Below are 23755 nucleotides of genomic sequence, written 5' to 3'. Positions count from 1 at the left end.
TTGCAGTCTGACTGCTATTACCTTTCATGGCCAGTACTAGTGGCCATGATCAAGTGTGCCCTGCCCTGTGCAGGTCCAGTGGATCATAGAATATCAGGTTTGGAAGGGACCTTAGGAGGTCATCTAGTCCAACCCCCTGCTCAAAGCAGGACCAATCCCCAGTTTTTTTGCCCCAGATCCCTAAATGGCCCCCTCAAGGATTGAACTCACAATCCTGGGTTTAGCAGGCCAACACTCAAACCACTGAGCTATCCCTCCCCCACGCTGGCAATGTCCTCATATTCTACCCAAGACCACAAACAGAGTTGTGCATTCTGCCAGACAATGACCGTATGGCCTCTTCTTATCTGGTCCTTCCCCTATGCAGCAGAACCGTGTCTTTGGCATTACATTTTGGGCCCTTTGAACCTGCCCAGGAGAACACAGGAATAAGCCCTTATATAACAGTAGATACATTTTTTAACATAACACATTCACATAACAAGCAGAATAGTCACTTACAAAGCTGGGGCTCAATCCTGATCCCATGGAAGTCAGTGGGAGCTTCATAATTGGTTTGAATGGGAGCAAGATCAGCTCTCTCTGGATTATAAATCCCCCCCCCAGACTGGCATAGATCAGGATATAAATTACATATTCTTTCCTAACACTGCAAGATAATGCTTTATCTTGTAGTTTATTGAGAGCAATTAAAAGAAAGCAGACAACCCACGTAAATCCAAGTCATAACCCATATCAACAGTTACATAAATTTCATCTCTCTAGAGCAGCATCTATGGAACTCAAAATTGGTGGAACATTGTGTTGATTCAGGCTCTCTTATTATTCATTGTTTAAATCTAAATTTTGACTATTTTGCCTCAGAAACTTTTGAGATACCATGGATATCATAACTGCCTATGTTCTTATCAACTATGACCATATTTTTAGTGTCATCTTGCTTGGTAAAGAGCATCTAATTTCTAGAGCTGGTCAAAACTGGCCTACTTTGCCACGAAAATTGAAAAAAAACCAATTGTTTTCATTGTTCAATCAAAAAATGTTTTGAATTTTTTTGTTTTTGATTAAAATGTTCAGAATGAAATTTGTTAAAGTTTTGTATTGAAACTTTTTTCTTTTTTGTGGGAAAAATCCCTCTTTTTCTTACCTTCATTTAGTGAAAAACATGATGTGTTTTCCTCAATTTTTGTGTCGCTTCTTTCCTTATGCTTCCCCCTTCTTTCCACTGGAGGAGTGCAAAGGGGGAGGAATTAACGTTAGAAAAAGGCAGAGGGAAAACCACTTTTTCTCTCACACTTCTTATTCCCCCCTCCCCATTGGAAAAAAATCCACTCTTACTTTGTGTTACTTTCTCTCACTTTGAGACAGAGTTTTAATAAGTGAGAGAAAGTGTTACTTTAAAAAAGCAAAAGTGTTACATTGTCTCACTTCAATGTTTTTTACATTTCCTCCATTTTTCTAGTGGGAAGGGGAGGGAGAACTGAGAGAAGGGGGTATTTTCCCATTTTATAATGGAAAAAATTGAAAATATTTTAAAATATCTGTTTTTTTTTAAAAAAAGATAGTCAAAACTGAAATTACTTGATTAAAAACATAAATTTGGATGAAAAAGTATCAACCAGCTCTACTAATTTTATATATTGTTTAATTAAGCATAGAGATGGTCAACTTTTTCTTGAATTTTTTATTAAACTTTTTTCACAAAAAAATGTTCAGCCCACTCTGAGCATGGGACTGAATCAGCTTGCCACAAGAAGAACTTTCTCATCAGTGCCAGCTGTGGGATCCTGCCTACAGTCAGGGAAAACCTACCTATCTCAAAAATTAAAGGGAACCTGTTTCCCAACAGATCATGGAACCCAGGTCTGATAAGACCTTCTTGTCTCCTGACCAACTACCCTACAGTGATTAGCCACAGTATGACATGTCTATTTCTAATGCTGCCCACAGAGACTGCAGGACATCCACCTGCCACTGTTGCTGCTGCTGTGAGGAAGAGTTGCCAAGCAGGGGAGCAACATAGAGAAGACTCCATGAAGGCTGGGTTAGGAATTGTGTAGGAATGGAAGAACTAATTTTTTGGGGACGGGGAAGTGGGGGTGGAAGGAAGGCGTATGGAACTGGATTGATGAATTTTTGGAAGTGGGAGAAGCATATTTTACCCAGGAAATGTCACATTATCTCCAACTGAGGCAGAAAGTGTTGATGGAGCTCCTGTTAAAATGTTGACAGCACATCACTGACTTCACCACACACTTACAAGCACTACTTGGCAAGGCTCTATAATTATGGTAAGCGAAGCCTCATTTTCTCTCTTTCTGAAAACTTCTGAAAATCCATCTTTTTCATGAAGTACTCAAGTTGTAAATACCATACAACACATTTCTGTATCATATTGTGTCATACTGTATTGTACTGTGCTCATACCATATTGTAATGTGCTCATACCATCCCCTCAATAAATAGGGACCACACAAGGCCTTATGAATCATTGCAGTTGCATTGAAGCTCATAAAATGAGACTTCAATGGTGCAGAGGGCATTGTATTTCCTCTACAACTGGGGTGACATTCAGCCCTGGGCAGAAGGCAATTAAGAGGCCTACACACCATGTAAACTCCATTTAAGGTCTTAAAATAGGACTTCAGTGGTGGATAATAGGTCTTGTGCTCTGCAAAGAGGACTGGAAGGGGTTAAGGTGGCCAGGTAGGCCTATTAACTCCACAGGCTGCACCTGGAGGAAGAGCCAGGGAGCAGGGATTGCAAGTGGGTTCAGTTGTGCAGGAACAGGTGGGGCCTATAAAGCCAGGAAGCTGGCAACAAACAAGGGGGGCTGCAGCTGGGAAAGGGTAGTCACTCCCTGGAAAGAGGGAGGAGTGTTTGCAGGCTGTGGAGACATATAGGTTGCAGGAAGTAGTCTAGGTAGGAGCAGTAAGGGCTAGGAGAGGAAAATCCAGAACTGCTGAGTGTATGGTCCTTGGACTGGAACCCAGAGTAGTAAATGGGCCTGGGTTCCCCTACCAGCCACTGAGGGTGTGGTATAGATCAGTGGGGCAGTGAACAGGAAAACTGTCTGGGTCTCTGTGAGAGTGATGGAAATTAGAAGGACTGTACCCGGAAGGGGGGTAACACTGAGTGACCTAGCTGGAGGGCTGAGTCATGAAGAGGATGCTGTGGTTACTGGGACTAGAGAGGAGCTGCAGACCTGAGAGACAGACTTTGTGATGGTGTGTGACCATGGGAAAGGGTGTTGAACTCAAGAGTGACCAGCAGGAGGTACTAGACAAGTCATGAATCTCCTGTGATATTCAGTTTAAGATTGTAAATTAATTATAAAGGTGATTAATATATCACCAGATCCCCAAGATGAAAATACAGCCTTATGTGTATCATTTGGGTACTAAGCAATTGGGTACCAAGTAAAAAATGGATCAGTAATGAACTTTAAACATTTTTTTAACAGTTGATACCTGTTACTGTCTTTTTACATCTGTATGTGTACAGTCTAAATTAATTTAGCTATTTCTTTATCCAAAATAGTATATTTATGTAACTTTTCTCAGCTTCCTAGCTGCAAATCCTTTTGAAACACTGAGGGCCATGTGACATTGTCAGCTTTTCACAGTACATCTTCTCATTTCACCTGACTGAAGATCTGGTGATTTGCTTTCAGATTTTATTCTTACTTGTAAAGAAGACAATTTCTCTTCAGGTAAGAAAAGTGTAGGGTACAAGGACAAAGTTTTTTATTTGTCTTGTAATTCAAAATGCTAACAAACAAGCTCCAGGGCAAGTTATTGTCACATGAACATCAACCATGTAAACTGTAAAAAGAAAAGGAGTACTTGTGGCACCTTAGAGACTAACAAATTTATTAGAGCATAAGCTTTCGTGAGCTACAGCTCACTTCATCGGATGCATGTAAACTGTGAATCTGTAACCTTCTCCAAGAGCCATATCCATGAAGCTAGAACTGCATTTGTAACAAGCATGCTATTGGCACCAATTTTACCTTACATCTACCAGTTGCATGTGCTTGTGAATATCAAAGGAATGCAAAACATCTATGAGCCCGACTCAGCCCTCAGAGATCAGATAGAGACAAAACTGGGTTTTTTTTTTTCTTCTTCCAAATGGTAGCATCTGGCCCTTAAGGTTTTTAATATACCTACCAGCTTCTACCACAATATTATAAATTGTCATAGTTCATTTTCTGTAATGTTATATTTATATAGTCTGTGGCAACATCATATAAAACACAAGACTACGGAAGCATATGCCTCAACAGGCTACCTTAGGTATGCTCGTATAATATACATATATTGGGTTTTTTTGGTTTAGTTTGTTTTCTTTAAGTCAACCTTATTGCTTACAATCTCAACAGAATTTTCCCACAGTTGTTTATGTTTCTGTTGTTGTGGTCATGTTTTGTTTTCTTTTTTTTTTTTTAAAACAGAAGGCACTAAGTCACTGAGGTACTGCACCTTGTGTGATTAAATGCATTTCATAGCATTAATGTACTTAACCTGTTGTGACTGTGATGTGTGAAAAGTCTTTTACCCTTATATTTGGGAATTACTATCACTCTGTTTTTGTAAACACTCTAAGTATAGGTTTCAGAGTAGCAGCCGTGTTAGTTTGTATTTGCAAAAAGAAAAGGAGCACTTGTGGCACCTTAGAGACTAACAAATTTATTAGAGCATAAGCTTTCGTGAGCTTTCGAATGCATCCGATGAAGTGGGCTGTAGCTCATGAAAGCTTATGCTCAAATAAATTTGTTAGTCTCTAAGGTGCCACAAGTACTCCTACTCTGTAAGTAAAATACCTTTTTAGATGCACCCTCTCCTCACCTTATGGGCAAAATTCTTGCAGGTAATACACGTGTAGTATGCATACCAGAAACCTGTATGTAGCAGTGGGAGAGAATGTTGGAAGTTGCCTGCCTCTGTACAGGATCCTCCACAAAATTATAGAGACCTCTCAGCATGTCTGTAACTGAAATACTGTATATGTGGGCATGAGTATAAGGGGGCTTGGATGATGCTAGCTTCCCTATAGCCATATGTATTTGTATGCCCACATGTATCAACACAGACCAGCCCAACCATGCCATGAAAAACTCTACTCTCAGCAGGAAAAAACTATTGTCACAACTGGTAGAATATGGTTCATATTAGTGACACTTTTGCAGCATATTTGTGTCCATTAAGACTGTCTATTTTAGGAAAATTGCTACAATTGTTCTGTACAGTTTTTTCCATTGTCTTCTGGGTTTACATGACACGGCTGTCAAAATGTTTGTGCCCAGTATACAACACTATTTACATGGCTAGTAGCACCAGGGAAACTATACAGATGCAGGAAAATGGCTCAGAAATGTTAGTGTAGATGCACTGTTAGAGGTCAGTTTCCTCACATTAGCCAGAATTTGGCATGCTCTCTGTGTTTATCTGGAGAAGGTTTATTTATGTTAGAAACACATGGCTATATGAAACAGTTATAACAAGACAAGCACTATGGTCCATAGCGAATAGGCAGAAGACAAGGAATTTATTCTTGGTTTTGTCACTGATCTGCTCTGTGACCTTGGGCAGGATGCTTCACTTTTCTGTGCCTCTGTTTTCTCTCCCACCCTTCTCTGTCTTGCTTACTTGAACTGTAAACTCATCTGGACAAAGACTGTCTCTGTTTATACAGCACCTAGCATAATGGAGGCCTGATCTTGGTTGGGGCCTCTAGGCCCTACTCTAATACCAATACATTATTACTATTATTTATAACATCTGAAATGCTTGTTATAGTGACTGCAGAGTGTTGTAAAAATAAAAATACACATTCTGGGAACGCAGGAGTTCTCTTACTTCATGAGAACAATGGTCCCTTCAGCTGAGATTCCTGTATTTGACAGTAGCCAGTGTTTCAGAGGAAACTGCATTAAACCCTGCATGAAGTAGTAATGGGATATAACCTTTACCCAATTGAGAAGAAGCTTATCCTGTGGGCAGATTATCTTTATGCATTGGAACATAAGAATTTACATCCCTTCCAAATTTACTATTGTAATTCTGGGTGTGTTCTTTCACAAGTCACTGGTGGAGCTCTAGCTCAAATTGCTTATGCAGGGACTGAGTTTTTTGTAGTCTATCCAAATCATCATGGAAGGACCACTTCTCAGGAGTGAATCCTGTATCTAGAGCACTGCCTATGTTAACAAAGGCCTTAGTTTCTAAATGTTTGATTATAGTAACTGGTTTTAAAATAAAAAGACTAAAGGGAATATCTGAATTCCCCTTGTAAAAACACACTGTAGAATACTGTAGTAACTTCCCCAAGTTCTGCAGCAGTATTATGGTGCAATGCAGGAGTCTGGACAATTACTACTGTAGATTATTGCTGTACATACTTTTATTATAAGGGACGTTATCTTTGTGAATGGAGATCGGACCTAAACCAAAATCCTCAGGGCAAGCACCCCCGTTCCAGAAGGTGATCGGTGGCTCTGCACTTCATGACTGGCTCCCTTTAAAATAGGCGAAAGCGAAAGTTCACACATGGATGCGGGTGCGCATTTTGTGGCTAGCGTCCCTATGGAGTTGTGACAGGCAGGGGCAAAAGAGGGTGCCCCGTGAAAGTACTGCTCTCATGCAGTTTTGGAGAGGAAAAGCCCTGTGCTACGTCAGCTGAGGACTGGGGAGGGGGGTCAGTTTTGGCCTGAACTTTGCTCCTCGGCTGCCCTCCCGCTGGGGGGCTGTGTCCTGAGGCCGGGGGGGGGGGGTTGCGCTGCAAAGGCAGGGCGGTTTGCTGGGCCCCAGCCCCCCCACACCTTGCTCAGCCTTGGGCATTGTTTGCACACCTCGTCCCTTCTGCTTCCGGAGGCAGCGCCGGGGATGATTTGCTGCAGATGACATCAGCTGTGGATGCTGGAACAGCGGCAGCAGCAACGCGCCGGGATGTGCTGGGTCCCCTCCTCCTCCCCGGGTCCCAGCCCTGCACCGTCTCGGTATAAAAGCGCCGCCGCCTCCCCGCCCGCCCTCACTCTCCTGCTGCCCGCAGCCCGGCGCCACTCGGCAGCTCCGCGCCGAGGAGGGAGGCACCGCTGGAGATAATCCTTTCCCTCCCTGCCCCCCGCCCCGAGCAGCAGCAAGAGGAGGAGAGGGGCTGGCAGGATGGCGACCGTGGTGGTGGAAGCGGAGCCGGACCCGTCTTGTAGCATCCCCAACCCCGCGTCCCCCACGCCCAGCCTCTCGCACCGCTTCCTCGACAGCAAATTCTACCTGCTGGTGGTCATCGGCGAGCTGGTGACCGAGGAGCATCTGAGGCGAGCCATCGGCAACATAGAGCGAGGTAAGGTGCCCGGCCCGGCCCGAGAACCGCCCTTCTGCTGCGGGTGGGAGGCACGGGGACAACCACAGGTTGCACAGAAGTCCTTGCCGTTGTCTCCTCTTTGGAGACCTTCCCGCCCCCCCGCCCCCTTTTTACCGGCCATAAGTGCCCCCGGTTCGGCGCCCGCCCTTGGCTCCGCACCGCCTGCCACAAGCGGGGCTGCAGCTCGCAGCGTCCGGCGCCAGGAGTCAAGATGTTGCCTTCGCTAACCCACCAGGAGAAAAGAATCTGATGCAACCACTGCCTTTGCTCGGAGGGGGAAAAATCCGCCGCTCCGAGCTGCAGCGCTAACAGTTGGCAACGGGGCTAGCCCAGCCCAACCCAGACAGGCTTCCACCTCCTCGGCTCGCTGACGCGCCTTGGAGGGGTCGGGAGGGTGGCCGGGGTTGGAAGCGGCGGAGGGAGGCAGCTGTGGTTCCTGAAGCGGGTTTGGTGGCTCCCTTTGGCGCATGGGGGGAGAATTTTCCTCTTAGCTCGAGGAGCGCTCCACCTTGCGTGACATCATTGCCCATTTTTCCATTTCACAAGGAAAACTGGGGAAAGCCAAACGGAAATCTCTGCCTGCTGGAGAGGGGGCTTATTTTCTGACCTTTTTCCTTACAACCCCCCCCCCCCCCGCCCCCGGACCTACAGCCTCGTAGGTGTCCCTTTACTGTCGAGAATGTCCAGACATAAAGAACGGGGGACAGAGACGGCAGGAATCTGATCTTTGTGTTCAAGCCAATGTTAATCTAGTAGTTTAGGTGCAGTAGCGTGAGACATACGTGGCCATTTAGTTCCTAAAGCAGCAGCAGCAGAAATTAAGGAGGAGGCTCCTTCTATATCGCACTGGCTTCCCCCGCACAAAGATCTGCAGTTGGCTTTTGCTGCACCCACACAGCCTAAGACACAAGGAAGCAGAAGGTGAACGGGTGAGACAACAGACCTCTCCCTCCACTGCAACTGATCTCGAGTCCCCCCCACTATTGCTTCTCTGTGTCCCCCCGCCATTGTTACTCCGCTGTGCTAGTGGTTTTTTCTGCAGAGGTCGTTCCGGTCTTCTGCCGCAGCAGCAGCAGCAATGCCTCCCTCGCTTTCTCTATTCCCCTCTTGGTGCTGCTGGAGTCTGTCTGCCCAGAGATACCGGCTCGTGGGCGTGGTGCAGTCCGCACTGCGGTCCCTATGGCAGCCCATAGCGGACAAAGGGCGTTCACACAGCCAAGAAAAAAATACATTTTAAACAATTGTTTTTTAAAAAAACAAACAAACTGCATTTCGTCACTGCAAAATAAAATCTAAGAGATTTGGAGGTGTCGTAGTTCTGAATAACAAGGAACCCCTGAGCAGGAACGCAGCTGCTTCTATTGTTTCTAACTTGCAGCAATAAGAATTTTTGTTTGCTTTAGAGAATTTTATAGGAATAGATTTTTATAGAAGAAAAACAAAGATTTAAGTGATTTAAAATTTAAATATCTAAACATTCTCTTTCACAATCCTTACATCATCCAGCTACAAGCTGCTGCTATTATTCAGAATATATTTGCTATATATTTTTTTTAAAGTCACAAATCCATCAAAATACAAGTAAGAAAATCATGATTTTTCAATCAGTCCTTGCTATTGATTCTAAATAATAGATTTCAGTGAATTGGAAAATGCTATGATTGCACAATATTGATATGTAGTACAAATAAAACCATTACTAGATGTCATAGTTTATTAAGCTACATTACTGATGTTTTTGTAACAAATGTGTTTTCTTTTTTGGGCTGATGAGGGTAGAGATTTCAGAAAATGTCCTTTGTCAGAGAGAGACCTTTTAAACGGTGAATCGGTTACCGTTCCTGGTTTATAGGTGTGGTTCAGCAGTCTCAATAGGACTTCAATTGTCTTTTCCTATTGTAGCTTCACCACCCACCATCTGTCTGTCTTCATTATTTTTTTCTCAAATTTATTTTTTACTCCTTTTCTGATTGATGATTAGCTAGTCACAGCTAACCACCTTTTAAAATTACCATTTTATCTTTATAGCTGCCATTGTCTTCTAGTGAAAACTGTTGTTGCTTTGCTCTGTAATTTAGAGCCACTTGGTCAGTGTATTTTCCTAATTTTACCCAAGTTTTGATTGAGTTAAAGCTGAGTTGGCTGCATTTTTAAATCAAATTATTAATAATTAATAGAGCAAACGGATGTGTCTTCTGCCCTCAAGACATCTGATGTCATCCTTCCTCTGAAGAAATCCTCTTCAGGCTCTTGAAGCTTCTGCTGTATAATTCCTGCTGTACAGTTTCCATTGCTGCCACCTACTCACAAAGCATAGCATATTTTAAATATTTATAAGCAACCCTGTGGGCTGTCTACTCAAAAATTTGGATTAGAAGTCACCTCTCTCCTGCAGGTGACAGATGATCTGATTAGGAATTCAGCTGCTGGAGATATCACTGATTTTATGTTCATCTGCTTTGTTCTGGATTAACACACTGGGGGAGTCTGTAGCTATATATTTGTGGAGTAAATATGGGCTTGATGAATCAATCTCATCTTTTTTCTGAGGAAAGCTCACTACTATCTGGAAAAAATAGTCCATTCCAAAACCATCCATTCTCAACAAGGCCTTCAAGAGTTCAGCATCCCTGTTAACTCTTCTTTGCTGTCTGGTATGTCTTCTGAGCATCATCACTGAAGATAGTGGATTCTTGTACAGTACTGAAGAAAAACAGAATCAGAGAAGAGATTATCTGATAATTTACATCAATGGGTTGGTCTTGCACAGCCTGGATGATTGCAGATTCAGTTGCTTTAAATTTTATGAAGAAAGGGTGTCTTGTTTTGAGTTTGCCAACTATATTTGTAAATTCTGAAGTATCTCTTTCTATATAACTACTTTGAAATGGCAGTCTTCTAGTGGTCTAGAGTTGCCTTCTGATTGTGTCAAAAAATGGCTTCAATGTCTATCCACTGGTCTAGCACACAGACTAAGGCTTGTGGGTGTGCCCATTCTGCTGTATAATTAGTCCAAGGGCTAGCGGCATCTGTATTCCTAATATCCCGGAAAGAAGTAATGATCCCAGTTCCATTGTATTTTCACTGACTGTATATTGTTATGCATGTAATATTTATTTTTAAATTGTCCTTGGTTTATAGATTTAATCTCCATCTCACTTAAACCTGACGTTATCCCTTTTACTATTTGAAATACGGTGTTTATATCAGAAATGCTGAATCATGGACCCTCAAGTACAGAAAATGCTCTTTAAGATAAAGAAAATAATTAATTTCATTTTAAGCTTCCAGTATTTTCTTGAATCTTGTGTTTTGCATATTGACAGGCTGAGTAATCTGGCTCTGTTCCAGTATTGTATTGTAGATTCTCAATCCAGGCATAAATCTACGCTCTACACATTTGCATCAAAAGGATGTCAATGCACCGAATGATGGCAGGACAGACACTGTGTACTTGCAGCATCACTGAATCAATGTCTGTGTTGCTTAATAGGTCTACCAAATGCTTGTAGTCTATCCCTAAACAACACCATTGCTTATCACTCGGGGTTTGCTATCATAGGTCAATGAGCTGTTGTCTGGAGGTTGCCCGAGTTTAGGACTTTGTTTAATCACCATTGTTTAGCTTCAAGATTTATGGTCAGTGCACATTTACAAACAGCATTTCTCTGATGGTTGACTGCTGGATATGATATCTTTAAGATTATTCTTGATTTGAAGTATTTGACACATGGAAATAATTTAAATATGAACACTGTTAGTGTGGTGTATTTAATTCCCAAATTCATTCACCAAAAAACTGCATGACTAAGAGGTTTCTAGAAAATGAAGATAGGAAGACTCCTAGCAGAGGGTGACCTTCAGTGCCTACATACAAATATGTTACAATTCAAGTAGCAAGTGAGTCCCTCTATAGTTCAACTAAGTAATTTAGTTAGGGAATTATTTTCGTAAACTGTTATGAAATGTATGGAAAACTGTGTATTTCTAAAACTTAGTGTTTAAAAATTGCAGTTAATTAATAAAGTGACATACCCCAATATCAGGCACATTGATAGTCTGGTTGAAAAGCTGTCATAAAGACCCTTATGAAAAATCATCAAAAGTAGCTACTCTCTCTGCCTTCTGGACCTGCTGCAGAATGAGCATTCCTATGATGTCATTGGTGGCACAAAGTAGCTATTGGAGCAAACTGAGAGTTAAATCATCTCCTTCCCTGCAAAATCATTTGAAAATGGGAGGAATAAACCTGTATTTCAACAGCTTTGAAGATGCAGAAAGCATTAGATGGCTTTCTCTCTATAGCAGAGGCCTCTGGAGTGTGCAGGGGGCAAGGGCCTTGAAATACAGATCCTCACACTTTTTGTATGGGGAGTCCAGTCATCAAACCTTTTGATCTCAGGCCAACCATGCGGAGTGCTGTACTCTCTGTGACTTCTCTTTCTTTTCATGGCTACCATGCACAGTGTGCCTCCCACAGGAGTCAAGCTAGGACTAGGGTTCTCCCCCTCCCCGAGGGAGAAGAAAGTGTGGAAACAGAGCTGCTAGTTTGAGCATAGTCATGTTGGAATTTCCAGGGGATGGTACCATATTGATCAGCTGCCCCAACCCTTACTCTAGCTCCTCCAGCTGGGTCCTCCCTCCCCAAATACTGCAGATCCCCAACTCCACAGTTGCATGACAGGACATGTACAGAAAAGAAGGAAAAAACAGAGACAATTCAGCTTATGGGAATGGGAAGAGGCTGATACCGTTATAGGCTCTGCTCCTTTTCCTCTGCCCATCCACTTGCCATCCAGCTTGGCTAGTTTGTGCTTGTCTAATCACCGTACCCCAGCAGAAGAAAATAAATTTAAACATTTATCCTCCAAGTGGTACGAGTGCCTGTACCTTATTGGAGAACAACTGCCTGCACACTTTAAAAAAAAAATAAAGAATTTTTGAGTTGTAGAAAAATATAAAACATTCCAGACCATTTCATATTTGGCTTTTTCATTCCTGTGATATTGAAACTGGTAACTTTATTCCTTCACTCTCAACTATAAACTTTTAAAAATATTTATTATGGAAACATAAGTTTCAGTGCCTTATATGGGTCAAGAATCTTCCTCTTTAACTGAGAAAAGAAACTGGATAGTAAAGTAGTAGGACTGTTTCCAAGTTTCATTTAAGAGTGGAGATCAAGTAGTATATCTTATATTTGAGAGAGACAGGATTTTGCCACTTCTTGAACAAAGGGAATAAAGTAACAATTTATGTTTTCACTTTAAATGAGATGGCTCATTGCTAGCATAACAGCTCGTCATTAAGAGATCTGCAAATTTAATACTTAAAGTACTTGGACTATAATATATGTAAGATGTCTTTTTTTCTTTCATGGGAGCAAACACAATGATCTTGTGATATGGCTAAAATATTCCCCTGAATAACTTAGTTTTATGCAATTCAGTAGCTAATGATCAGTAAAAATAATGTATTATGTTGCAAGTCAGTTTGGGGGCATATACTATCAATAAATACGTCATAATGCTGCAGAATCAACCAGCAATTCTCAGATTGCAGGAGCCACTGTTTTTTAGCACCAATGAACTGCCTTTCCCTCATTTCTCACTGACCACTGTCTTCAGTGGTTTCTGAGAATTGAGCTATAGTGAGTGCAAATGAACAAAATAGCTGTCCAAATGTGTGGATATCGGAGAGAGGAAGGATGGGACACAGGCAGGCTTTGGAATGGAGAAATCCAAAATATTCAGCTGAAAACTTTCAAACCACACATGTCAAATATGAATATATATTGTGTTTTGACTTGTAGGAATCCGATCATGGGACACAAATCTGATTGAATGCAACTTAGACCAAGAACTGAAACTTTTTGTGTCTCGCCATTCAGCTCGGTTCTCTCCTGAAGTTCGAGGTAAGACTTCTTTTTAGTTTTGACCAATGTTTAGTGTACCTTTTTTTTTAAAAAAACAAAACAAAACAACAATAAAAAACCCTACTGTATGACTTAGCTTTTAGTCTCTGACACAGGATGATTTTCTCTATTTATTTAAAAAAAAAAAGAAGCAGCTTCAGACATTATATTCTTTTGTCAAAAAATTCAAATATCTGATGCAATATATTTTGTAGTATTTTTTAAGGTACACCAACTAAAACCTATGCTTTAGTTATGTTGCATGTTTGACGCTATGTTCAACTTCATTACATATTGATATTTGGCTGCTACTGCGGTTTAGGGAATATTCATTATTTGAATGAGTGGTTGTTTTCCTTAAGGTAAAGTGACAGATTAACAGCCCTGGAGACTGGAGGTCTTTTATCAGAATAGGCACAGCACAATCCCAGCAATGTGCCTTGATCCTGACTTGGGTGGACTACCTCTAGAGAGGCAGGAGGGGTGGTTCGTTCTCTAAAATCATTCACTCATGATTCTCTCTGAGAGTAAGTCTGTAACAAAAGGTGGAGGTTTTGTGACATGGAAATGTGTTCATAAGGAACTGGAGTTAGCCTATCAACTCATGCTGAACAGGTCACCAAAGAGCTATCAAAAGGTAGTAACTTTTGGTCACTACTTACTGGGGCTGGAATTGAACAGATAACTGAGAGGTGAAAAATTCCATAGCCCTGTAACAATTCTCTGCCCCATCCATTTCCTTGCTTAAGGTACATTTTGAGAAAGAAAGAGTAAGAAGCTTTTGCTTTCTCATGAAGTTCAGGTATTTCTTTGCATCAGAGCATGCTCTGTTCAGCAAATTACTTTCTTGGGGCACTTACTTTTAAACAAGGTTACACCCCATCTCTCAGTTAATGAAAAGGGTTTTCAGCCACCAGAAACCACAGATCCCCTGAGATCTACATAAACCTCAGGGGAATCCAGTAGAAGACCTGTGCCTCAGCACCAGTTCACAGAATGGAATATTTGTAATTTAAAGATTTAATATAACTTTTAGCTGATTCTCAATAGTTGGTTGGGGATAGGGAGAGGGCCCTGCCCCTTTTTAATCTCAGATCCACCCCCCTCATCACACAGCACCTCAGACTGTTTTGGATGGCCTTCTGTGACCTTTGGGTATGATGGAGGGGCACTGCTACAGAAATGGCCCCTGGCCACCCTCTTCTTACACAGAAAGGGAGGACTACATATGGATGTGCAGGGGAGTGCATGTGATCTGGCTTACTCTGGGATTCGTTGTTCAGTCAAGTTAATTTCTTCTCCCCCTACAAGTCAGCTTTTTCTTTTCCCCTATTTTTGAACTATGACTACACCTAAACTGCTAATTTTGCAGTATGATAAAGCCCTTCAGAACTGGTATAATTCCTGTTCTGTGAACATGGCTTGAGTTGCTCAGATAGAATTTTCCACTCCCCTGCTTTGAATGGTTGAGGGAACACTTTTTTTTCTTTCACTTTCACGGGGACTGTGGACTTTTATGGGAGGCATGAGACCTAAATGTTCTCTGAAAGCCTGCTTTTCAGCTGAGGATTTTTACCAATAAAAATTAATTTTATAGTTTGTTGTGAATCATACAGAATTGACTTCTGTCATTTCATGGGAATCTGATTTGGTAAATTTTTTCTAACTTTTTTTTAACATCTTGAGTTTAGGCATGTGTGCAATCAACATTAGATTTTAATTAATACTATACAGTCTTCTCAAAGGAATGTAGGTTGTTTTCACTAGTGAAATATTTGTGGATGTAACAACTAATGCAGCATAATATTGACTAAATAACATTAAAATTATTGGTCATGAGCATGGTCGGGATGGCTATGAAATGCTGCTACAGCAGATTCCTAGAGTCAGTATCACAAATTGTAACGAGATTCTGATTACTCTTGTCTTGCAGTATTCACTCTGCCATCTTGGATAACACACTCAAGCTTTTTCTGTAACTTTGAGCAGTATTAGTTACAACATTTGTCTCTAATAAACAGACTGGTGGCAAAGTCTATGCACATTTGGTCAGATTTAGAAAACCAAAAATTTTTGGACTTTTCCGCTTGACCTGTGAAACTGCAGAACAAATTAAAAAAAAATGAACATCTAGGTCCTGGTCTTGCCATCATTGACTTTCATGGAAGCAGGATCCGATCCAAAGTATATATCTTGCAATTTGGTTTAAATTTCATTGCTCGTGAACCAAATTCAGCTGCTTAGTCACAAAAGGGAAAACTTGTGTTGCTTTGAGAGTACTTGAGTATGACTAGCAGGATTTGACCCTGAGGGTGGAACTGTACATTACACCTAAAATTTAATTTGTAAATGTCTAATTTAAGATTTCAGCTAAAAAATTCTTTGCCTTTGTCTTAGCAGAAACATGACCATGCAGTTCAGATTTTTAGTAAGTGCTGTTAAATGGCTTAACTTGGGACATTATTTTTTTGATAGGTTTACATGAATTAAAACCAAGCAAATCCTATATCATTTACAAAAAAAGTAAGATTATACACTATTTTTCAATGGAAAGATTATAAAATCGTCTAGGAAATATTTTCTAGGAATTGTATTTTTAGCAGCCTTTTTTTGTCTAGACTTGCCTGTTTAGTCTGTCATTGTGTAGAATTACAGCTTAATTGTATGTGACTTGAATTCATCACCATCTTTATGACAAGCAGTAATGAATGTGTTTTGTAGTACTGCTCAGTCTTTTAAATAATAAGACACCAAAATCTATGTTCAAAGGCATTAAAGAATCTGTCTTAAACCTGAAAAAGTGAGGAAATTCAGAAGTGAAGCTCGCACTCTAGGTCAAATTCTACCCCCAGATGCTTGTATACGACTCCCATTGACCTCAGTGAGATCCCTCTTCACAGAACCGAGGGCAAAATTTTGGGCTCTATCCTTAGTGTCTTGAAACTGAACCCATGTGAGACTCCATTGTGCTTTCCATTTTGTGCCATGAAAAGGAGGCCTTTTTTGGAGCCCTTTTTGAATAAAATGTCAAAGTAACTGATTTCTGTTGAAATTTCTGAGCCTGGATTGAAATTAAGTTAACATTGATTTCACAACAGAGTTAACATTTTGTGTGAAGTGTAAAACCGACTAAATTTCTCCTCATATTGGAAAATCCAGGTAGCTAAGACCCATATTCAGAAAAATGAATATACAATAGTCATCATGAAAATAAAATCAACCTGATGAGATTCCAGTAGTGCCCATCATATGTAAAGTGGGGGTATAGTTAAATGTCACCTTTTAATTTTGAAACTCCCTGCTTTTGCCTGTTTAAAACCAAGCCCTTAGTGTGTCCCTAACATAAAGCCAGATAAACTTTTGGGGGTAGGGACTGTCTTTACTAATGTTTGTGTAGAGCTTAGCACAATGGGGTCCTTCGCCTGGTGGAGGCCCTCTAGGTGCTACCACAATATAAATGTATAACAATAATTTTGTGCAGTCCCTGCATGGCTGCACAGTGACAGAGGCAAGAGTAATAAGTTTCCCCACACCTTTCACAGCAATTCAGGGGCTACGCAAAGCAACAATGCAAACAGGGTATGTTACTTCAAATGATGGTATGATGGGGGAGGGGAGGGTCACACTCATAAGGTGCTCAGTACCAATGTGTACACAAGAACAAATGGATATAAACTGACCATCAGGAAGTTTAGACTCGAAATTAGACGAAGGTTTCTAACCATCAGAGGAGTGAAGTTCTGGAATAGCCTTCCAAGGGGAGCAGTGGAGGCAAAAGACCTATCTGGCTTCAAGGCTAAGTTTATTGAGGGGATGGTATGATGGGATAGCCTAATTTTGGCAATTAATTGATCTTTGACTACTAGCAGTAAATATGCCCAATGGCCTGTGATGGGACACTAGATAGGGTGGGACCTGAGTTACTACGGAGAATTCTTTCCTAGGTGTCTGGCTGGTGAGTCTTGCCCGCATGCTCAGAGTTTAGCTGATCACCATATTTGGGGTCGGGAAGGAATTTTCCTCCGGGGAGATTGGCAGAGGCCTTGGGAGTTTTTCACCTTCCTCTGCAGCATGGGGCACAGGTCACTTGCTGGAGGACTCTCTGCACCTTGAAGTCTTTAAACCATGAGGTGAGGACTTCAATAGCTCAGACGTAGGTCAGTGGTTTGTTACAGGAGTGGGTGGGTGAGATTCTGTGGCCTGCGTTGTGTAGGAGGTCAGACTAGACGATCATAATGGTCCCTTCTGACCTTAAAGTCTATGAGGCACTGAAGAGAATATGCCTTTCCTGAGCATCCTTACTTTTTACATTTGTATATCTGAGGAATGAGTTAATTTGAGGCCTAATTTTGCTCCCACTGCAGTGAATGGCAAAACTCCCATTGATATCAATGGGAATAGAATTAAGTCCCTATATATAATATATATATATATATATATTTTTTTAAATGTTATAAAAGAATAAATTCACTTGCTGGTGTTCTGTATGCTCAGTTATAGCCAGAATAGTATATATAAAGACAATATAGCCTGCCCTCAAAAATGGGGTTTAGAATGGAAATGCTAACAGTCCCTTTCCTATGGCTTATGCAGTAGCTGAGTTAGCAGGCCCCTTAATAAAAAAATCTTGCACTGATGATGTCCAGTCCTGGTGAAAAATGAATAACAAAGCTAATAAAACGGTTGCCAAGACAACAAGGAACACTACTTAAAATGAATACTCCAGTGCATACTTCTTTGTTTTCTCCATCATGAACTGATAATTTCCATCATATTTTGAAGTAAACTTCAAAAGAAGAAAAAAATCTTACACACGTGCACACACATGCAACATTGTGTCATGCTGAGATGAGGGTGGAAAAGTACTGAATGGTGTTTTATTTTAAAATGAAGCTACTTTAAACAATTTGTTAATCCTTTTTAAATTTAATTTATTTTTCAAGTGCATAATAGGTGAAATTCTTCTTACACGAAGCCAGAGTAAATAGGCTTTGTGCAGGGAATCAGTGTGGGATGAGTGTGATGGAATATATTTGCCTTCATTCAGTCAGGCCCTCCACAGATGTTCATCTGCCCCTTTGCCTCCTACACAGAGGCTTCCAGCCACTGGATCAGTATGGATTCTAGGCCTTGTTCAAATAAAATCTATTTTAGCTAAACCAGTGCAAGGTTTGTGTGTAGACCAGTTCCTATTGTCTCCTTTCCTAGTTTGCCCCGAATGAACATGTTTGCCTATTCAATACCAGGCAGGAGCTCGCTGATGTAGAGTGGAAGTCTAGGCCCTGTTGATGGCCATTTCATCCATATCTCCACCTACATCTTGAGACTTGCAGTGAGGAGGGCCTTGCCTTGGGCCTTCTGTAGTAGGGTAAATTCTACCCAAAATGCATTGTTTCTGTGAATAGAGTAGCACATTTAGAAATAGAAAGAATAAAAGGTGATAATCAGTTTAGTCTGCAGGTTCTCAGTGTGGTGGTTGAGAGTCCCAGTTGACTGACAAACATGTCCAGGGTTCATTTCCATGCCCCCCCCCCCCCCCCAGCTGGTTCTGTCTGTTCCACTGGCTTTTTTTTTTTTTTCCATCTCTCTCCTTTCTCTGTGGAGAAGTGTGTGCATATACAAAATACATAGCTCTAGAGAGACATGCAACCACATGCATGCCATTTGAATTCATCTGCTTTATTTTAATTTGTATTACTTTTGTAAGATGTTTGAAGAAACTTTCTTGAAGCGGATGTTGCTACATAGGCATTATTTGCACCACACTTTTAAATATAAACTTTCTGCCAAATGCTGTCTTGTAATACAACATTGCACAGATGCTTAATCAATAAAGGTCGCTCTCAGAGATGTCCAGCTTTTCTTGTGTTAAAATGCACACAACATACCACATATACCTTTTTATTTTTAATTATGCTCGTTGAGTTGTTGCATATAAACCTTTAGTGCCTCTGACTGAATACTATGTGTTGATTTTTAATTAAAATGACATAAGTACCTTCATTAGTCTATTAATGGAGAATTTATGCATTGCATTTTAGCCTTTAATGCTTCTATAGAAATATGTGACTTAGAAAGTCAGTACAATATTTCTCATTTAATGTTAAATAAATATTCACATCTCCAATACTGAGACCATATCTATATTGGTTAGAAATACAATGTGTCAGATCCTCAGCTAGTGTAAATAGAGTAGCACCCACTGACTTAATTAGAGCTATGCCAATTTATACCAGTTTAGAATCTGTTTTAATGCTTTGTAAGATCAGATCCCCAAAATTACTGATAAAATGTTGTGTTAAAGTTGTTTTTTAACTCTCTACTTTCAGGAAAGTTTTTTTTTTTTTTTTTAAAGTTAAAATATCCTGTCCTACATTTGGATCTCATTTACATCAGCATAAACAAGAGTAACTGGGATCATCATCTGGCACCAGGTGTGTCTATACTGTAATATCTGTCTAGTATATTATGTTCTATGCAGAGAAATAGAGAGCACTGTCCATGTCTAAGAACTGAGCAATGTCTCTAAACACTTAGATACGTTCATCTTCAAAACGCAAGTAATCTGGCATGTTAACAAGCTGAGGGCTAGTCTATAAATATGATTCTCAACCTAGTAGAGACTTTTGTACCTTGAATAACTATCTGGGGGGAATCCGATTAGCTTGGTATATATTTGGAGAGTTTAGCTCCAGTTGGCTAAAAGATTTGTTTTTGTGCTATAAAGTGGTTGCTACTTGGAAGACAGAAAATGGAGGCAGAGAGAGCTCAAGTGGAGAATTAAGCTGATTCATGCTGCTGGAGCCGTGATTGGTGTTCCCTGTAGGAGTGTTGCTGCTAGCAACTTCACAGTAGAGTCACTGTCTCTCACTACAGAGTAGGGCTGAGGTAGGGGATCGCAGACATCTTAAACGAAGGTGAAAAAGGATCCCTCACGCAGGAAATAAATGCCATGATTTCTCTAATTCCTTTTAGTGGTAATCAGAATTCCGGAAGTGTGCTACTAAGTGATTTTATTTGCTCAGTGAGTCAGTTGTTGCACTGATGTGACAATCATTCTTGAATAACTTGACACTTCTGGTTTTTTTTAGGCATGATCTCAAAGACAATTAACATGAATTTATATTACTGCTAAAACACCAGTACATGCTGATATTAAGCTGCTAAAGTGAATCAGCAATAGTACTGAAGTTTATTTTTAAATGCCTTGCATCACAAGTAAATAAAATTAGCATGTTATTATAGAACTCTCCCTTTGCTATGGAAACTGATCTTGGCTTGTATATGGAGGGTGGGCAGTAGTGTAGGGTTAGGTGAGCCTTAACTGAGAATTTCCTTTTAGATCAGCGGTTCTCAAACTGTGGGTCGCAACCCCATTTTAATGCAGTTGCCAGGGCTGACTTAGACTTACTGGGGCTGAAGCCTGAGCCCCACTGTCTGGGGCCAAAACTGAAGCCCGACCCCACTGCCCAGGGCTGAAGCCCAAGGGCTTCAGTCCTGTGCGGCAGGGCTCAGGTTACAGGCCCCCTACCTGGGGCTGAAGCCCTGGGGCTTCGGCTTTTCCCCCCATGGTCCCCTCCCCCTTCACCTGGGGTGGTGAGGGTTTGGCAGGCTCAGGCTTTGTGCACCCGGCTCCCCTGCCCCCCGGAGTTATGTAGTAGTTTTTGTTGTCAGAAGGGGGTCACAGTGCAATGAAGTTTGAGAACCGCTGTTTTAGATCATTTAAATTCCCATTGTTAATATATATGTTGGGGTTTTTTGTTGTTGCTTTTGGAGGAGACATGATCAACGTTAGCTGTGCATTCCCAAGATTTTTGCTGAGGGAATACAGTATTACACTCCATATTTCTCTTCATTCAATTGCTTCTTTCTAGACTCTTAGTTATTTTTGGTTGCCACCTTTATTATGGCTCACACTGATCTTTGTTTCAGTATTCTTTTCCAATGTCCTCTCGTTATTGGCCTATGTTCAGTGTTGTTAGCACATGACCTTTGTCTGATTTTCATTTCTGGAATTGTTATAAGTCTATAACTAGGCTGTCACTGCCGTTTGTCATCTGCTTTCTGGTTGTCATAGCCAACGTGTTGTTTAAATGTTGTTTTTTATGTTCTCTTTCTATGATTTATCTTTTATTTCACTACCTAGATTTTCTCCATCTACTTTCACCTACAATTTATCAACCTTTTGATGAGTAAGTTGCCGGGAAAGGCGGAGCTGAATATTAATGGTTTCTGTTTAGTATCTATAATGATAAAGGGCTTGATCCAAAGTCCATTGAAATAAATGGAAAGATTCCCATTGGCTTTAGTAGGGCCTGATCCAAAGCCCAACGGTGCAGAATTATTACAGACCAGTGGTCTCCAACCTTTTTGCTCACAAGATCACTTTTTTTGAATTTAAATGCAACCCAGGATCTACCCTGTCCCGCTCACTCCATTGCTCGCTCTCCTCCACCCTCAGTTACTTTCTCTGGGCTGGGACTGAGGGGTTCAGAGTATGGGAGGGGCTCTGGGCTGAACCTGGGGCAAGGGGTTGGGGTGCAGGAGGGGGTGAGGGGTGCAAGCTGTTAGAGGGAGTTTGAGTGCAGGAGGGGGCTCCAGGCTGGGGCAGAGTGTTTGGGTGCAGGAGGCAGTACGGGGTGTGGGCTCCAGGAGGGGGGGTCAGGGTGCTGGAGGGGGTTTGGGGTGCTGGCTCTGGGAAGGGGATCAGGGCTGTGGTAGGCTTGGGGTGCAGGAGGGGGTATGGGGTGCTAGCTCCAGGAGAGGGCTCAGGGTTGGGGATTGGGATGTGGGCTCCCACTGGACAGCACTTACCTCAGGTGGCTCCTGGTCAGTGGCGCAGCAGGGCTAAGGCAGGCTTCCTGCCTGCCCCAGCCCCATGCCACTCCGGGAAGTGGCCAGCATGCCCCCAGAACCCCGGGGGGTGGGGGACAGGGCTTTCCATGCGCTGTTCCTGCCTGCAAGCACCCCCACCCCCACCCCGCAGCTCCCATTGGCCACAATTCCTCATTCCGGTCAATGGGAGCTGCAGGGGCGGTGTCTGTAGGCAGGAGCAGTGCACCAAGACCCCTGCCTCCGTCCACCCCTCCAGGGGTCACGAGGGCATGCTGGCCGCTTCCGGGAGAGGCATGGGGCCAGGGCAGGCAGGGAGCATGCCTTAGCCCCACTGCACTGCCGGACTTTTAGCGGCCAGAGATCATGATCAACTGGCAGAGGCTCCAGGATCGACCAGTCGATCATGATCTACAGGTTGGTGACCACTGTTATAGACCAAATATTTTCTACCATTTTTAAGGGTAAAATAAGTGCTTGATTTCATGACAACCTGAAAGGAGGGGAAAAAGGAAATTGTATTTCCCTATTAGTCAAATGAAATGACACTTTGTTTCCAGTGAAAAGCCTTCCTATGTATGCACAGTAGTATAAAGAGAGCCAAATCTGCTACCATTGTTGTCAATAGGAGTTTTGCCATTGACTTCAATCAGAGCAAGTGCAGAACCTATGTGGCTGTTAACTGTTCAGGCAGAACTGGTATAGTTAGTTATGCGCAATGTTGACTACTCTCTCAAATTCATTGAGAGAAATGCAATGTTGGCTGCTGCTGTTTTCAGTCTCTCAGTGATATGAAAAGCTCCAGCCATCATATAATTTTGTGGAGTCAAAATCAGACAGGGCCTCTAGTTCCCTGTAGACTACAGGAGGGTGCACTAAACTGCAGGCCCATCAAGAGACTGTTAATATTTCTGTGCACTTCACAGGCCTTATTATGAGCCAAGGTTTCATGTGAACTATCATTCACTGGTCAGGATTTAGACAATATAAGTTCAAGTAAAGTTGGGACTAGAACTCAGTTCTGTAAGGGTATGTCCACAGCAAAAAAACCCCTGCGGCTGCAAATCTCAGAGCCTGCATCAACTGACTTGAGCTCATACTACAGAGCTAAAAATAGCTGCATAGACATTCCTGCTCTGGCTGGAGCCTGGGCTCTGAAATCCAGGGATCTCATGTCACAAACTCATCACTATGCTTTGCACTAAAGTGAAAGCTTTTCAGGGCAGTGTGTCATGGGTGGTCTGACCAAGTGGTTGGAGTAGGAGTTGGGAGTTAGGCTGGATTGTATATGAGTAGATCAGAGTCTACTCTGATCAGAGTAGATGGCAAAGGGCAAACTGAGAGTCAGGTGTCAGGAGGCAGACAGGATTGGGTTACCGGGAGATCAGAGTCAGGCAATAAGAGCAGGTAATGCAAGGGAAGCAGCTCTAAGCAGGTGAAAGAAATGCAGTTGCATCGACAACTTCTTGTTCCTGAGCTTGGTTTAAATACAAGCAGGGAATCCAATCAGGACCCACAGAATTCTGCCAGTCAGATCCCAGGACAGGAGAGTCCTTTGTCGGATTTCAGCTTCTATCTCTGGCAACTTTTAGCAGGTCACTGTGTAACAGGTTGGAATTTACTGGCTCCTAAGTTCCCTGTGGA

The 23755-nt window shown here is 41.9% G+C and overlaps 1 protein-coding gene across 4 annotated transcripts in view; it reads left to right on the top strand.

Moving 5' to 3' along the window:
• The first annotated feature begins 3694 nt into the window (after window positions 1–3694).
• Window positions 3695–23755, top strand: part of MAP1B (microtubule associated protein 1B) — a 108520-nt gene continuing 88459 nt past the window's right edge. For 2 of the 4 annotated variants that reach the window (XM_043514265.1, XM_043514266.1), the window contains exons 1-2: window positions 6879–7344; window positions 13178–13279. In XM_043514265.1, the coding sequence (XP_043370200.1) occupies window positions 7167–7344; window positions 13178–13279 (280 nt within the window). In that variant the 5' untranslated portion in view covers window positions 6879–7166. Of the gene's footprint in view, window positions 3713–6740; window positions 7345–13177; window positions 13280–23755 lie in introns of those variants that run through there. The other 2 variants (XM_043514267.1, XM_038402862.2) reach the window with 2 other exon arrangements.

Source organism: Dermochelys coriacea, chromosome 5 (genome assembly GCF_009764565.3).
Source record: "Dermochelys coriacea isolate rDerCor1 chromosome 5, rDerCor1.pri.v4, whole genome shotgun sequence".
NCBI classification, from domain to species: Eukaryota; Metazoa; Chordata; order Testudines; family Dermochelyidae; genus Dermochelys; species Dermochelys coriacea.
Note: the sequence above shows the minus strand (reverse complement) of the source record. Positions and strands in the feature narration are given on the sequence as shown.